The sequence below is a fragment of the Conger conger genome, chromosome 6 (assembly GCF_963514075.1).
Source record: "Conger conger chromosome 6, fConCon1.1, whole genome shotgun sequence".
Taxonomy (NCBI): Eukaryota; Metazoa; Chordata; class Actinopteri; order Anguilliformes; family Congridae; genus Conger; species Conger conger.
Genome location: NC_083765.1, coordinates 22877178 through 22893118, shown reverse-complemented (window position 1 = coordinate 22893118; position 15941 = coordinate 22877178). Strand labels below are relative to the sequence as shown.

Here is a 15941-nt window from a genome sequence, read left to right as displayed (position 1 = left end):
CCATCCTCCTTGGCTGTGGGTTGGATAATTGACTGCCCTGACCCTCACAGTCATCCTTGCTCCAACCCCATCGCCTCGTTTAATTCACGCTCACGTTAGCGCAATGAACGTGATCTGACCGATGTGTCCATACCAAGCAGCCAAAACTGGGCTTCTTTTTTCCTGTATGTAGCTGAATCAGGCTGGTTTACTGTATGACGCTGAATCAGGCTGGTTTTCTGTACAGAGCTGAAACAGGCTGGTTTCCTGTATGCAGCTGAAACTGTTATAGAGCAGGCAGGCCGTTGGAGGAGCTGATTTGCTGCCTCAGCTTCTCTCCCTGTAGAGTGCCGGAGGTCCTGTGGGTCTGGTTGCCATATCCTGTTGACTGTTCCATTGATTAGGGCAGAACGTGACACAGACCTGATTCTCCTGACAAGCCTGGCTAGCCCTCACAGATTAGCGCTGTACGTGCGCTCAGAGAGGCCTGCGTATACTGGGGCCATGGGAAAGGAAGGGGGGGTGCGTGTGCGTGTGGGCAGGCACGTGCAAGAGTCTTCATTTGCTTCTAATGCTGATGAATGAGAGTTAATCTGGGATGTCTAAAGCCGATTTCTACTTTTAACCCTTTTAAGAGCAGGTTTTTTTTTTTTTCCTGAATGTTTCTTCAAGCGTCTGTGTTCTGGTTTGGTAGCAGTTGTGTTTGTTAAATCAGCCTTAGATTGTTCGTTTAGTGAGTAAGTAGTACATTGTAATTCTAAGAACATTCTAATTGCATCTTTGTGATCTTACATCTAAAACGGTTGTAATAATTATGCATGTGTTTTTGTCCATATTTGGAATGTTTAGATGTGTTTGTGCTTGTCTGCTCAAACACAGAGTGCGCGCGCGCGCACGCACGCACGCACGCACGCACACGCACACGCACACGCACACGCACACACACACACACACACACAGTCTTTTAAATGTCTTGTGAGTTGAGCAGTGACCACCTTCTTTGGCTGCATTTGTTTATTTTTCCTCTGTAATGATGTACTCACACTGCCTTTGATGCAATGTTGATGTACTTTCAAATTAGTTTTCAAATTCTCTGTCAATAAAATGCACCAGTACTGCTGCTGTTACTACTGTGATAATTTCACCGGCTATATGGGCTAAACCAGTGGTGAGGTGATATTGCGTTCAGATTATCATATCATAACAATTTAGAAGGTGTGTGGTATAAACAGTTTGGAATGGCATTTGTTGAAATATGGTGTAAAATAGATTTCACTCCATCAATAAATGTGTCTGCATTTCGCCGTGCCCCAAAGAAATTATTTACACTCATTCGCACTTGGATCGTTTTTTTACTCATTTTCCCTGTTGTGTCCCGAAGATTATTTAACTGAAATGGATGAAAGAATCAGTGATGAACAGTCCCCTGCACATCCACAGAATTCCAGCGAACATTATAACCATTAAACTGAGGTGATTATTTAAGTGAGGGTGGTGCGACTGTTCATGAGAGCATCAACGCTTTGGTGGCTTTTCCGCCTGGTCACATGACCGATGCCCCGCGTTTCGATGGCGAAGGACCGTGTGTGTAGCAGTGACAGGCAGCCTTGTTTAACCGCATGACTCGTTGAGCGTCTGACGTCACGTCTCTTGTCTTTCTTCCAGCCGCAATCTGTGGTAACCGGGCTGTTAGCACGGCTATGCTGCTTGCACGGTTGTGTTGCTATTGTGGTTATGCTGCTAGCACGGTTGTGTTGCTAGTGTGGTTATGCTGCTAGCACTGTTGTGTTGCTAGTGTGGTTGTGTTGCTAGTGTGGTTATGCTGCTAGCACGGTTGTGTTGCTAGTGTGGTTATGCTGCTAGCACGGTTGTGTTGCTATTGTGGTTATGCTGCTAGCACGGTTGTGTTGCTAGTGTGGTTATGCTGCTAGCACTGTTGTGTTGCTAGTGTGGTTGTGTTGGTAGTGTGGTTATGCTGCTAGCACGGTTGTGTTGCTAGTGTGGTTATACTGCTAGCACGGTTGTGTTGCTAGTGTGGTTATGCTGCTAGCACGGTTGTGTTGCTAGTGTGGTTATGCTGCTAGCATGGTTGTGTTGCTAGTGTGGTTATGCTGCTAGCACGGTTGTGTTGCTAGTGTGGTTATGCTGCTAGCACGGTTGTGTTGCTAGTGTGGTTATGCTGCTAGCACGGTTGTGTTGCTAGCACTGTTGTGTTGCTAGTGTGGTTGTGTTGGTAGTGTGGTTATGCTGCTAGCACGGTTGTGTTGTTAGTGTGGTTATGCTGCTAGCACGGTTGTGTTGTTAGTGTGGTTATGCTGCCAGCACAGTTGTGTTGTTAGTGTGGTTATGCTGCCAGCATGGTTGTGTTGTTAGTGTGGTTATGCTGCCAGCGCGGTTGTGTTGCTAGCGTGGTTATGCTGCCAGCACGGTTGTGTTGTTAGTGTGGTTATGCTGCTAGCACGGTTGTGTTGCTAGTGTGGTTATGCTGCTAGCACTGCTATACTGCTAGTGCCGTTTTGGCCAAGTACTGATCACTCCTAGAACCCAGGGGGTGAAATTGAAATGGTTTTGAATCGCATCTTTTCGCTCTGTGACCAGACTGCTTATCAGTGTGTACCACTGTGCTTGGGAATCAGTGCTGAGCTGTATTTATGTGCAGATGACTGGTCTTGAGAAGACTGTTCAGTAAGGTTGATTTTGTACCAGGCTATGAAATCAGTTTATTTAACCACCTTTTTATTTTGCAGTGCCCGCCCAGCTAACACAGAACATTCTCACAGTCTGTGTCACTGCGTCCTGACACAGTCAATCGAATCAAAAATGAAGTCAGAATGTATTTGGAGTGTTTTATGGAGGATTTGTCAGGATGGTTGACAGTGTAGTAACCTCCCGCTACGAGGGCCTAAGGCCTAAGGCACCCGACAGGGAGAGACTCCCTCTGGGACAGGGAGAGACTCGGTGACAGGGAGAGACTCCCTTGATGGTGTGTAGGAGTAACAGGAAGCTGGCTCAGTGGGAGGGGCTTATCCTTCTCTGTCCTGTGGAGTGAATGTGGTCAGCCACTGGTTCTTTAAGCTCTGAGTTCCAAAGAAAATGTCCTTGCTCTTTCAAGAGAATGTCAATTTCATAAGTGGCAGATGGGGAGAGGTCGATCCTCGTGACGCTACTGCGTGTTTCTGTCGCCGCGATGTCGGCTCTTCCCTCGCTCTCTCCCTCTCTCCGAACTGTGGACATGGCTGAGAACGCTGAGAGCCTTTCTGTTCGGGCGCGTCCATAAATAACCAATGATATTCCGCGCTGTGCGTTCCACAACACCTCTCTCTGCGTCTACCAGCACGCTATGACGCAGACTGGTACACGTGCAGTCTCAGGTGTGCTCTCGCTCATGACACGCACGCTGAACACACACACACACACACACACACACACACACACACACACCCTCTCACAGCCACACTCTCACGCAAATACGCACACATGCACACACACTCACTCACACTCTCACACACACACACACACACACACCCACACACACACACACACACACACTCCCTCTCTCACACGCTCTCACACACGCTCACACACACACGTACATGCACGCACACACACGCACACACACACACACACACGTTCACTCTGACAGAGAGAGCAGTGATGAGCAGGTTAAAGTGGAGGTGAAATGAAGGGGTCATCATGTCTTCGTCAGGTGGAATCCAGAATGAGACGATGCTCCTGTCTCCTGTTTACCCGGCAGGGACGGGCTTGTTTCCTCCCTGCTCCCCCTCTCCGGTGCCTGCCCGTGATGTGCGGACGTCAACAGCAGACTCCTGACTGAGTGGTTGGGGGGCTGGGCAGAGTGGAGTGGCCATTAAGGGCTGCTGCTATTATGTGATTTAGGCATTTCTCCACTGAGAGTGTTTGCGTGTGTGTCTGTATGCATGCATGTGTGTGTGTGTTCCATGTTTGGTGGGAGTTCATCTTGTGTATTCAGTAAGTAAGGTTACTCCACGGCTGTCTTGTCTCTCTTTGTTCCCCCCCGCTCTGGAGTAAGTAAGTAAGTACGTACGTACAGTGAACAGCAGGAACACGTGAGTAGACCATCTGGGTAATAAAGAGAACATCTGTGTTTTTCCCCCTGCGGTCCTGCTGCTGTGGAGTGGATTAGCTCCCAGGTCCGTTATTCCTGACGCCGGGATTAGGGGATCTGCATGGTCTGGTCCGGCCGGCGGACGTCAATAAGAGGGCGTAGACTCTCGGCGATGACTCGGTTAATGAGCCAGGTCTTTTACGGGCAACGGGCCCTTAAGCCAGGCAGGAATAGTCACACTACAATAAGGTTCATGAATTGGCATTAACTAATGTAGTTGTTTACATGAATTCATTATGGGCAAATACATTAATTAACCATGAAATGAACTTTTCATTAGTTAATGTATTTGTTACATGATATTTATACATTACATTAGTTAACCATTAACAAATACATTAACTGACTTTTTCTTTCCAATATGAATTGGCAGTGACTAATGCAGTTGTTAACATGAATTAATGATGTGCAAATACATTAGCAGAGCTGTACAGATTCTCAGAAGTAGTTAACAACTACATTAGTTCATGCCAATTCATGGAACCATATTGTAAAGTGTTACCCAGAAAGCACTGTTTCCCCCACTCCAGGTTTTCATTCCCATTTTGTGCCAGTTCATCACAGACAAGGACCCTAAATCCGTAATAAAAATGGAAATTAAGGGTTTTTGAAAATGAGCTGGGAAGCCAAATTTTGTAGTTCAGTTTTGTAGTTCAGAACACCATGAGTAATGGTGCCTGAAATGTGACTCGCTGTGGCACAGGGGATATCATCACGCACTTCTCAATTTTACAGAATTTTGCAGAGAAGAAAAAAAACTGCATCAGATTAGATTTGTCGAAAATGAGATAAGCAGAGATTTGGAATCTTGAAGTATCAGTCTGTCATTCGGCTATAAATCCATTACACGTCACAACGAGAACATGTGACATTTAAAAAATATAAATCTCAGCCGAGTCTGGTCTCCTTTTTCTGTTGGTCCTCCATGTCCTCCTTAGCGCGTGCCTCAGCTGTAGCTCTGAAGTGCTGAGAAAATGACCTACGTTTGTTAATTACCTCCTGACACAAACATACTGTAGGGAAGGGCTCTAAATCCCTCATAAAAACTAAGGGTCTTTGAAAATGAGCTGGGAAAGCCATGTTTTGTAGTTCACGTTAGCCGTAGAAATCTGCAGCATTAACGTGTCTGACTGCGGTTGAAAACGGGGTGTTGACGGCCATGCCTGTTTTGAAACCAGTGAGTCAGGAAGGTGTACAGTTGGTATATTTCCCATTATTCTCCTGTCACAATATTCTATATAGCCTGGGTTATTGCTTGCCAGGCTACATGTAGCTGTCAGCCATGTTAATCGTTTCATCAGATACTCGAGTTCATGGATGAGATCATTCTAAGGCATAGTTCAGAAATCCTTTTCACTTTGCCTAAAAACTTTCTTTCCTCCGAGTGTGAACGAGTGTGTGTGGAAAAACTTTTGAAATCTGCCTTTCAGAAATCTGCTTTTTGTTATTTATTTCTATTCCCCCCCACCCCTTTTGTTATGCGATGCCATGTTGTTTTTATTTAATCTATATTTATTCATTCTTTCAGTCCTAAACCCAATATAAAATAGCTCCACCCCAATCCTGAGAGCTTTTGGCTTTGGTTGAGAAAATGGAGAAAGTTCAGAGAATTAGGAAGGGTTTTAATAATGCCTCAAAGCGATAGTATAGCAGTCATTTTGATTGGTTAATAAGGTATAAGGTCGAGAGGGATTTTACACTAGTTACGCTTCAGTGCTGAAATCATATTCATTAATAAACACGTCACTATTTCTGTGAATCCGCCATGACATCGTAGCAGGCTCATTCTAGCGCACACCCGCGCGCGGGTTGCTGATGTAGTTCTGTTGCGGCTGCATCGCTGTATCGCTGTAGTTGGTTTTCCGTAGCGGTGCAGTTTCTGCTCGGCGCCGGTGCCTCCTGTTTGCCCTGCCGAGCACAGGAGCGCTGTTCCCTCTGCTGCCTGTAGAGGGAGCAGCTGATCTGTGTGGAAGAGCAGGAGAGACTGCAGAGAAAGAGAGACACTGATGGAGTGAGAAGAACAGGGAGAGAGAGAGAGAGACTTGTTGTGAGATTGTGCTGTGATGTTGTGAGATCGCAGTGGAAACGAAGTGTAGTGACAAATTCTTTTTTACAGCGTGTGCACGTGTGCATGTGCAGGAGGTGAATGTAGGTTGTGGGTTTGCATGCATGTGTCTGCTTGTGTGTGTTTGCAGGTGCATGTGTGTATTTGGGTGTGTGTGTCTGTGTGTCAGTGTGTATTTGTGTGTGTTTGTAGGTGCATGTGTGCGGGAGCGTGTGTGCGTGTGTGTGTGTGTGTTTGCAGGTGCAGCTGTGTGTGTGTGTGTGTGTGTGTGTGTGTGTGTGTGTGCAGGTGTGTGCAGGTGTGTGTGGGTGTGTATTTGTGTGTGGTTGCAGGTGAATGTGTGCGGGTGTGTGTGTGTGTGTTTTTGCAGGTGCGTGTGTGCATAGGTGTGTGTGCGTGTGTGCGCAGGTGTGTCTGTGCAGGGGTGCCTATGTAGGTGTTTATGTTGTTAGAATAATGAAGAACATGTTTTCTCCTTTAGCAGAATATTGTGAAAGCGGAAAAAGACAGGATGTGAAGAGAAGCATGTGATTACGGAGAAGTGGGGGAGAGAGAACGCAGGAGAGGGAGGGAGGGAGGGTGATGAGGGAATGGGATGGAAGTGGAGAGGTGTGCAGAAGGAGCTGTGTGCTGAAGTGAGTGAGTTGCAGTGGCAGGTGGGGGATCGGGGGGGTCTAAGATGGTTGCTGCAGAAGGGGAATGCACACACCATCTGGCAGCCGAACGCAGACAGATACGGGATCATGAGCCGCTCTCACTGAGATTATTCCCTGATTACTCACAGTAATGTGTTGAGTCTCTGTCTCTAATAGTAGTGTACTAGCTGCGTGTTTATTTGGGAGGAAGGGTCACTGCGTAATTGTGCCCAACTCTGAATGTAACCTAAACACGGAGTGCAGTTAGTCAACACAGACTTAATTTATTATACACTTTTACCGACTTAATTATGCGCTGCATATGTTAGTCACAGCCGCACATTAAGTCGTTTATGAGTCAGTCTCTGAGGCATGTGTGTGTGTGTGTTTGAGTGAGTGTGAGTGAGAGAGAGAGTTGCCAAAAAGTTTTTAAGCTTGGCTGAAGTGGATGAGTTGCCCTATCGATAAAGAGAAGACATGATGGAAGCAGATTTTTTAGAATAAATTATGAGATGGTCGCCTATGTCACATGTTTCTGCTCCAGAAGGCCCTATTGGGCAGCTGGCCCCAGCTGGCACTCTTTGATGACATCATCTTATTGTGTTCTCTTCAGAATATTCACCTAACTGATGGGAACAGTCCTATTCGCATTTTCTTTTGCAGACTTTCATGAGATTCGCTCAACATTTGCGAAACATTTGGATGGAAACCTAATTAGTGTCGAAGAGTCACAGTGATGAGCAATGTCAGCAAACTCCCCCCTCTTCATCTTCCTCTTCCTCCTCTCTGTAGCAACTCCTCCGCGAGATGCAGCAGATGGCCAGCCGCCCCTTCGCCACCATCAACGTTGCCATGGAAACCGAAGAAGAGCCGCCTGACCTGATTGGAGGGAACGTCAAGGTAAGATGCCACCTTTGAGGGCGTGGCAAACGAGGTGTCGGGGCTTCACCTGTAATCCTCCAACAGACCTCCTTTTTTGTGGCTTCGGATGTCCATGTGATCTGCCGAGTGTGTGTGAGCGTGTGTGTGAGCGTGTGTGTGTGCGTGTGTGTGAGCGTGTGTGTGAGCGTGTGTGTGAGCGTGTGTGTGAGCGTGTGTGTGAGCGCGTGTGTGAGCGCGTGTGTGAGCGCGTGTGTGAGCGCGTGTGTGAGCGCGTGTGTGAGCGCGTGTGTGAGCGCGTGTGTGAGCGCGTGTGTGAGCGTGTGTGTGAGCGTGTGTGTGAGCGTGTGTGTGTGCGTGTGTGTGAGCGTGTGTGTGAGCGTGTGTGTGAGCGTGTGTGTGAGCGTGTGTGTGAGCGTCTGTGAGCATGAGAGTGTGTGTGAGTGTGGAGAACATTTAGTAGGGTTTTAATTGGGGCTCAAAACAATAGTCCTAGCAGTCATTTTGATTAGTTGAAATGGTATTAGAGATCTTTGGATTTTACAGTAATTATTGGGGCTGAAAGAGTTAACATGGATATTTGTGATAGGAACAGGAAACTGCTTCAGTTCTTCCTTGCTTTTGCTGCATGGCTGGGAGTGTGTGTCAGGCATTGCACGATCACCGTTCCAACCAAAGCGAAGTTCAGTAAATGTGATCTTTAACTGCACAGAGAGTGAAATCGCACCTGTATGTATTCACCTGAACCTGACCTGAGAATCCACCTTCTACCTGCATCAGGTGTTGTTCCTGAGATGTCTGTGAAAGAACGGAAAGTTCCGGAAAGATGATGGCTCTTTGTTGTGGCTATGCGATTGAGACTTAGACTAACAAGGTTAGCTGTCAACAGGATACTGCTCAGGTTTGCGGTCGGTGTGTTATATCTGTATGTTACTTGAGCTGCACACACTGGGGGGGGGGGAATTCTATATAAGGCGTTTCCCGTCGAAGGCACAGGAAGCTGATCCCGTTGCCCGGGGCAATGGCGTTCCGGTTCCGGGTAACGGGATTTGGGCAAGAGCTGCTAATAGAGTCCCGGAGCAAAAAGGGCCCTGTGTCACTCTGTGCCTGCTCTAGCTCACAGCTCCACTCTCCCTCCCTCCCTCTCTGTCCCTTTCACTCTGTCTCTGTCCCTTCACTCTCTCTTCAATCTCTTTTTACTATCTATTCTCTCCTTCTACTCTACTACTCCATTTCTCTCATTCTTTCTCCTCAATTTCTATCCTCTCCCCGTCTCTCTCTCACTCTATTTACACATGTAGAAGCCTGCTGCTTATCTGATCTCAGGGTTGTGTTATAGTGTGAGAGGAATAGATACCCAACCCTCCCTATCTTCAGCCCCGCACCCCCTGCTGAAAACCGAAAAAGCCCAAGAGCTCAGATCCAATTTAGATCCCCCACCCCACACCCACCCCCCAGCTGATTGCAATCAGGCCGTGTTAAGATGGAGTGTCCACAGCTGTACCCTTAGGCTTCCATACTGTCTCATCAGGAAGGAACTTCCTGGCTGCAGGTATATGGGAGTTGTAGTCCACGTGTGATTGTTGTATGGGGCTTGTAGTTATCAGTACCTTTGGTAGAAACCTGAGCAGTGCCCGAAAGTGAAATCAGGGGGCTCACACACGCGTACGGCATTTACCCAATCGGATGCTCAGACACTCACTAGGCGGTTACCCAATAGGATGCTCAGACACGCGTAAGGCGGTTACCCAATCAGGTTATTCTTTTTTCTATTGAAATCCAAATTCAGTCCTAAATTCAATCCAGTTGTAAAACCAGATTCAGTCCTAAATTCAATTCAGTCCTCCAATCCAGTATTCAATACAATCCTGAATTCGCTTCCATCCTAAATTCTGTTCAATCGCTGCATCAATTCAGACCAAAAGTCAATCCAATCTTTAGCTCAATCCATCATAGATATGGTTTCATTCTATACTTTCTATGCAAACAAACACAAATGAAAATAATCGCAGGGTAGGGTGTACAATCCAAAGTCAGCACATTGAGACATAAGGGCTTCACCAGAGCCTCATTCTGACACTCATAGGAGCAGACTGACTTCCTGTCTGAATGGGCAGTGCAGTTCTGAAGGTTAAGTGTAGCAGAGCTCTGTGAGTCTGTCTGCTGGGTTCTGATAATCCACGGCGGGGGTGTTTGGAACAAAAGACGTTGGCTGAGAAACGTCATTCAGGCACTTCTAAAGGAACGACAGAGCCGAGAGGAGAGAAGAAGAGAGGATGAAAGCTCTCCTTTTACCTTGAGAGAACATTAGGAATAAACAATCAAAATAATTACATTTCGCCACCTCCTTCTTGTTCTAAGTCGGGGGGTGGAGAGCGGGCAGGAGGGGCTCTGCAGTCGCCGTTTTTTTTGGGGGGGGGTATAGTGTGTGGCGTCTTTGGGATAAAGCAGAAAGCCTCAACCGACATGGCGAGAACTCTTCATCCCACACAACGGCGCTGAGAGCAGCCTGTTCTCACAGCGGATTCACCCAAGGGGAGGGGGGGGCCTGTGCATTCCCCCGCTGGGTCAAAGTCTTATTCTGAGTGACAAGCTAATGACATCACCGGGCTTCTGCAGTCCCCCTGGGCTGTGTTTGTCATTTTCGCTTGAAGAGACGCGCGGTTATTATTTTTTTTCCTCCAAGAACAAATGATGCTCTGTTCTGCCTTTCCGCGGAATAGACGAGTGTGGGCATCCGGAAGGTGCCGGGCCGTAAATATGCTGCAGGAGCGTTTCCTTATCTCCACTAAGAGCCCTGTGAGAGACTGCGCGGACAGGGGTGGGGGGCTGAGGGAGGGGTGGATGTTGGCTTCTGAAAGCATGTTTTATTAATTTATTTTTCCAGGGCAGGAAGGCTTTTTGTGCTGGATTTTATAGTTCAGAGAAACTAATTTTCAATCAACAAGATAGACGGATGCTAATTAATGATGGAAAACTTAATGTCAAATGACTACTGCAGGAATGTATTGCTCTGTGTTTTTGTTATCAGAGATACATAACACCTGCCTACAAACACACACACGCTCGCTCGCTCACAACAGGCTGAAGATTCTCCACAATGGGGAGCTGTTACCACTCATGTAGCTGACATTTGAGGCTGCTTCTCACCAGTGACACTGCCTGTGTCCCCGTTTGCCAGTTTCAATCCAGTCAGAGTGTGTAAGATGCTTTGTGTCTGAGTGCGCGAGGTGTGTACTTCAGGTTCAGGGAACACTGTGGTATAGTGTGTGTGTGTGTGGTTCCGGGAACACTAAGGTATAGTGTGTGTGTGAGTGCTCGAGGTGTGTGCTTGAGGTTCAGGGAACACTGAGGTATAGTGTGTGTGTGTGTGTGTGTGTGCTTGAGGTTCAGGGAACACTGAGGTATAGTGTGTGTGTGTGTGGTTCAGGGAACACTGAGGTATAGTGTGTGTGTGTGTGTGTGTGTGTGTGAGGTTCAGGGAACACTGAGGTATAGTGTGTGTGTGTGTGTGTGAGGTTCAGGGAACACTGAGGTATAGTGTGTCTCCTTGATAATGTCCGCTCTGTTTTTTTTTCATATCATGTGAAGATGGACATGGGCCCGTACTAACTGTGGTGTTCTGCAACACAGGTGCGGGAAACGACTTTCCCCAAATCTCTTCTGTGCCTGAGTCTCTGAGAGGCGCAGGAGGTCGCTCCTGTTAATCTCTGGAGATCCGTGAGGGGGCACCTCGCGCTTCCCTCCTGGCCCGGGTGTTCCCAAACAAACTGCCAAAAAAACCCGAAACTGACAGATGGACCTGAAGCAGCCGCACCTGCTCACCGGGCCTGATATTTACTCCCCGCTCCCCCCTGTCTGCGTGCGGCGGGATTTATAGCCCATACCCGCCGGCCCTGCTCTGTGTGGCGAGGCTGACCTGTATAAATGGAGCTCTAGCCGGGTGTTCGCTTCGGAGAGCAAAGCGCCACCTGAATTATAGCTGCCGCGCCGAAACCAAAAAGAAATAATAAAACGGCCCCCTTTTTTCAGGCCGCCGTGTTTCGTGTTTGCCGGGGCCCGTCGAGGGCCGCGGTGGGGTCGCGGGACTGTGTGGCCTGGAGGGGGGGATTATTTTGGGGCTGGTGATCAATCCCGGCTGTGTTCGGAGACACTAGGGGGCTGTGGCTGCCGCACGCGTCTCTGTGCAGAGGACGGGCCGTTTGTGTCACACCCGCGATATGGAAAAGCAGAAACTCAACCAGACTCTGTCGAGTGCTTCTGCGGTCAGGGGAGGCCATATGAAACAGTGGGACTACTTCTAAAGGGATAAAATTATAATCTTTTTTTTTTTAATTAGAACTGTGATGACCTCGAGGTGTACGGGCAGACGTTTATGAAAACATGAGCGCTAATAGTTTGGGGGTTCTGGTGGAAGAATAAACGAGAGTAATAACAGGAGAGGTAAACAGTATTTTATGGTCTGGCAACCCCACGGCGTACAGATGCCTCAGTCTCATTTGACGGCTGGCGGGATTTGGCGAGGAGAAGGTGGCCATTTTCTTTCCCTTCCTCTCGATTGTCAGGCCAGCATCCAGGAGTGTATTTATTTCCTATAAAGTTGCTTTCGGGCTGCTGACTCAGTTGAATTCAATTTTGTTTGTATAGCGCTTTTTACAGAAGGCACAAAGATGCTTTATTGAGTAGCATTACATTACAGTTATTTAGCCGATGCTTTTATCCAAAGCCACTTACAGTTGATTAGACAAAACAGGGGACAATCCCCCACTACGCACGCACTCACACACATAAACACTCTCACTCACTCACTCACTCACTCACTCACTCACTCACACTTACTGACACACTCACTCACTCACACACTTACTCACACACTCGCTCACACACTTACTCACTCACACGCTCACACACTCACACACACACACTCACTCACTCACTCACTCACACACTCGCAGGGTGTCTTGCCATGCTCCCCCGCGCATATAAAGGGATGTGATTAAGAGCAGGTGAGAGAAACTCATTAGAGGAGGAGGGTGCCTGTGTCCCCTCCTATTTCTGTTATTGCGGGGGATCTTAGCGCTGGGATCTGGGCTAATTTGCTCAGGGGAGGTCGTTAACTTTGCGCCTCTTGGAGCACACAGGGATAAGACCACAGTGAGCAAACTCCTCCTGTAATATCCATGGATGGGATTTGTTCATTTTGTCAAATCTGAGAGCAGAACTATTTTGAAATATAAAACATTCAACTAAATTGTTAAAATGACAAAGCAGTCAGGTTGAAAATGCATTTTCTAAATAGAAAGGCTCTACCCTGACAATTGTTTTTCTGAAAAGGGGTATGAGGGTGATTGTCTTGGTTTTGGCCATGACAACCTGTTTCCCCGACCTGCTGTTGAACTAAACATAAAAATATATATCTGGGTAAGACGTTATTTTACAGCCCTTTAAATGACCTGTGTACTGTGTACTTACCCTGTAAATACTAAGTAGTTCTCGGGCTGTAAAATAAAGCATTACTAATATCTGTTTTTTAGTTCTGTTGAGAAGACGGTTGTATTTGTGTGGGGAGCGGGTGATGTTCCACTGTGATGTCTATGAGCGAGAGGCGATTGTGTCACACACGTTTCTGTCCATCATCAAATGGCTTGTGGGTATTTGCTGGTTTTGATTCCTCTGAAGAGAAATATGAGTTTAAGAACAGTGTGCTTCAGGCTTGTTATATCAGGGTGGTCCAGGTTATTACAGAAAAACCAACAACGGACCGCCATTTTGTTCTGCTTTAATGAGGCCAGGCAAGCTGTACTTGTGCTGCTGTAGCTGAATTCAACATTAGTTAATGCTGGGTGATGCCTTCAACATTAACTGTAGAATATTTAGGCACGTTTCCTGATAAACAAATTAAATGTACAAGGTGAAAAATGTGTATTCTCCTGCAAGCAGAAGTTTCTTTCACATGAATGGAGTCTGCCCAGTTGTGAAAGGTATCTCCACACTGGACCATGGAGGATGTGTTTCATCAATTATGTGAATAGAAAGATAAACCCAAATAATAAGGCTACTTATGCCTGATGTGTTCCGCGAGTATGAGTGCTTATAATGGTCTGTGAATGTTATATTATGCCGGTTAACCCATTTCTGAGACGTATGCCTGGTCTTCCCATGATCCCTGCTGTCTGTGCTGACCTTTGAACCTGTTGTTTGGTTGCCAGGGTGTGCCCAAGCCCATCGCCCTGGAGCCTTGCTTTGGGAACAAGGCGGCCGTGCTGTCAATCTTTGTCCGGTTACCACGGGGATCGGGGGGAGTACCGCCCCCCGGACAATCCGGTAGGTTGCCCCCCTCCCCTCCCCTCCCCTCCCCTCTCCTCTCCTCTCCTCCTCTCTGGTCTGTTCTATTTGCATCCCTCTCTTCCTTTCCCTCCTCCCTCCCTCTCCTAGTCCACTCCCTTTCTTTTCTCATCCATTCCTCCTCTTTCTTCCTCTCCGCAAGCTCTGGTGGGTTGTGTCGTCTATGTACTGAGATGTTTGTGACTTGTGTTGTCCGAGATATTCTCTGTGTTGCGTTGTCTGCCAATCTGTGTCTGTCTCATCTTTCTATCCATCTTATATCTTTATCTTCCTCTCTTCTCTCCCCCTCCCTCCTTCCCTTTCCCTCCCCCGCCCTCTCTGCTCTCCTCTCAAGGTGACGAGTCATATTCTCCCTGTCTCTCCATATCGAGTCTCACGCTGGTCTTATATTCCGCTTGTGTCTCCTCTAATCTCACTGTGTGTCCTTTTCTGGATGCTCCTGGTCTCCTCTGTCACGGTTACAGCCGGGTTTTCATTTCAGTTTCCGGCGGAGCGCTTGGCGTGTGGCGTCTCCTGTCCTCGCCATGTCACTGTCACTGTACGACCGCCGTGCCACGCCGCTGGGATCCAGCCCACAGAGACACAGTTTGAGTGTATATTAAAATATACACTCATAATTTTTGACGGAATGCAGCTCAAACAAAAACTAACTGAAGTGTTGCAAGTGCTTTTTCAGCAGGAACATATTTTCCAAAACAGATTTGGGAGTTCAACATCAATAACAATATCCTCCTCGACCTTTGAATTCATCCTTCTACGCTGTAGGGGACACGTCTCTAGGCTTTATCTCAAGATCCCTATATTCGACTATGCTGAACCCTACACCATAAGGAACAGTAAATAAAATAAAATTAATAAGGTTTTTGAAAATGTTTTCAATGCAACATGTTCTTGTCATCCATTATTGGATTATGTCATAAATTAAAATGCTTAAACTCTTTTCCCGCCTGGCCATGGGCGGATAGGCGGATGTTACGGTGCTGTTTTTTGCTGACAGGAGAGGATTTTAAAGTGAGCTGCTGATGCGGCTGTCACTCAGAGAGGAGGTAAACACCGCGGCGTCGTCTTCAGCCCCCCCGCTGTTTGTTTGCGGGCGGCGGGTCGCTGCCACTCCTCCGCGGCTCAGCGTTTGGGGTTCAGACCTCACCGCGGTGTTCTCCGTAGGGGGGGCTCTTTGGAAGGAGCCTCCTTCACATCCCTCTCTGCTTTTACATGTCACTGCCGCCCGCCGGAATATCTGAGGAAACGACGACTGCGTCTTTCACACGATACACACGTCGTCGGAACGCCTCAGAACGGAATTGGGGCCCTGCTGTTAGGGGGGGGGGGGTGTATATAACTATCTACTATGCTATTTTTATACAAATATAATGTAGCATAGTAGATAAACTAAGCAGTAGGTTCAGTGGTAGGGAAAGGCCAGCATTGCTGGGCTGTATGACCTGTTTTTGTCAGTATGTTATGTTATGTCATTTCAGACAGGGAAGTTCTGACCTGACTTAAGTGTAGCTGAGGTCGTTTAGCCGGTGGTGTGGCTTTTCAGTATTTCAGTCCGACACACTCGTGTGGTTTGCAGGAGCTGTACAGACCTAACCTTCACATCTGCTCTGCTACTGGAGTGTTGTCAAAAACAGAAAAACTATTTAAAAAATAATAATTACTCTTAGAGTGGCTTTCATACAGTGTGCTCAAAGCACTTTTTTGTGCTTTGAGCACAAAAACTACATAAGAGTGAAGTGAAAATTACTGTCAGAAGGTGAGAACACAAAATTAATGAGATTTAAAATGAGGATTGTGCATTTCTTGGCAGCTCAGGGTGAGCGGCTTGTGCTCCATGCAGTTTTTTGCCCTCAACAGCACCCTTAGGGCAGACTGCCGTCTTTTGCTTGAT

At 47.3% G+C, this 15941-nt stretch overlaps 1 protein-coding gene across 1 annotated transcript in view; it reads left to right on the top strand.

Moving 5' to 3' along the window:
- Positions 1 to 15941, top strand: part of atrn (attractin) — a 136209-nt gene that overhangs the window by 118077 nt on the left and 2191 nt on the right. The window contains exons 27-28 of the mRNA XM_061246648.1: positions 7619 to 7726; positions 13915 to 14029. Coding sequence (XP_061102632.1) covers positions 7619 to 7726; positions 13915 to 14029 — 223 coding nt within the window. The remainder of the gene's footprint in view (positions 1 to 7618; positions 7727 to 13914; positions 14030 to 15941) is intronic.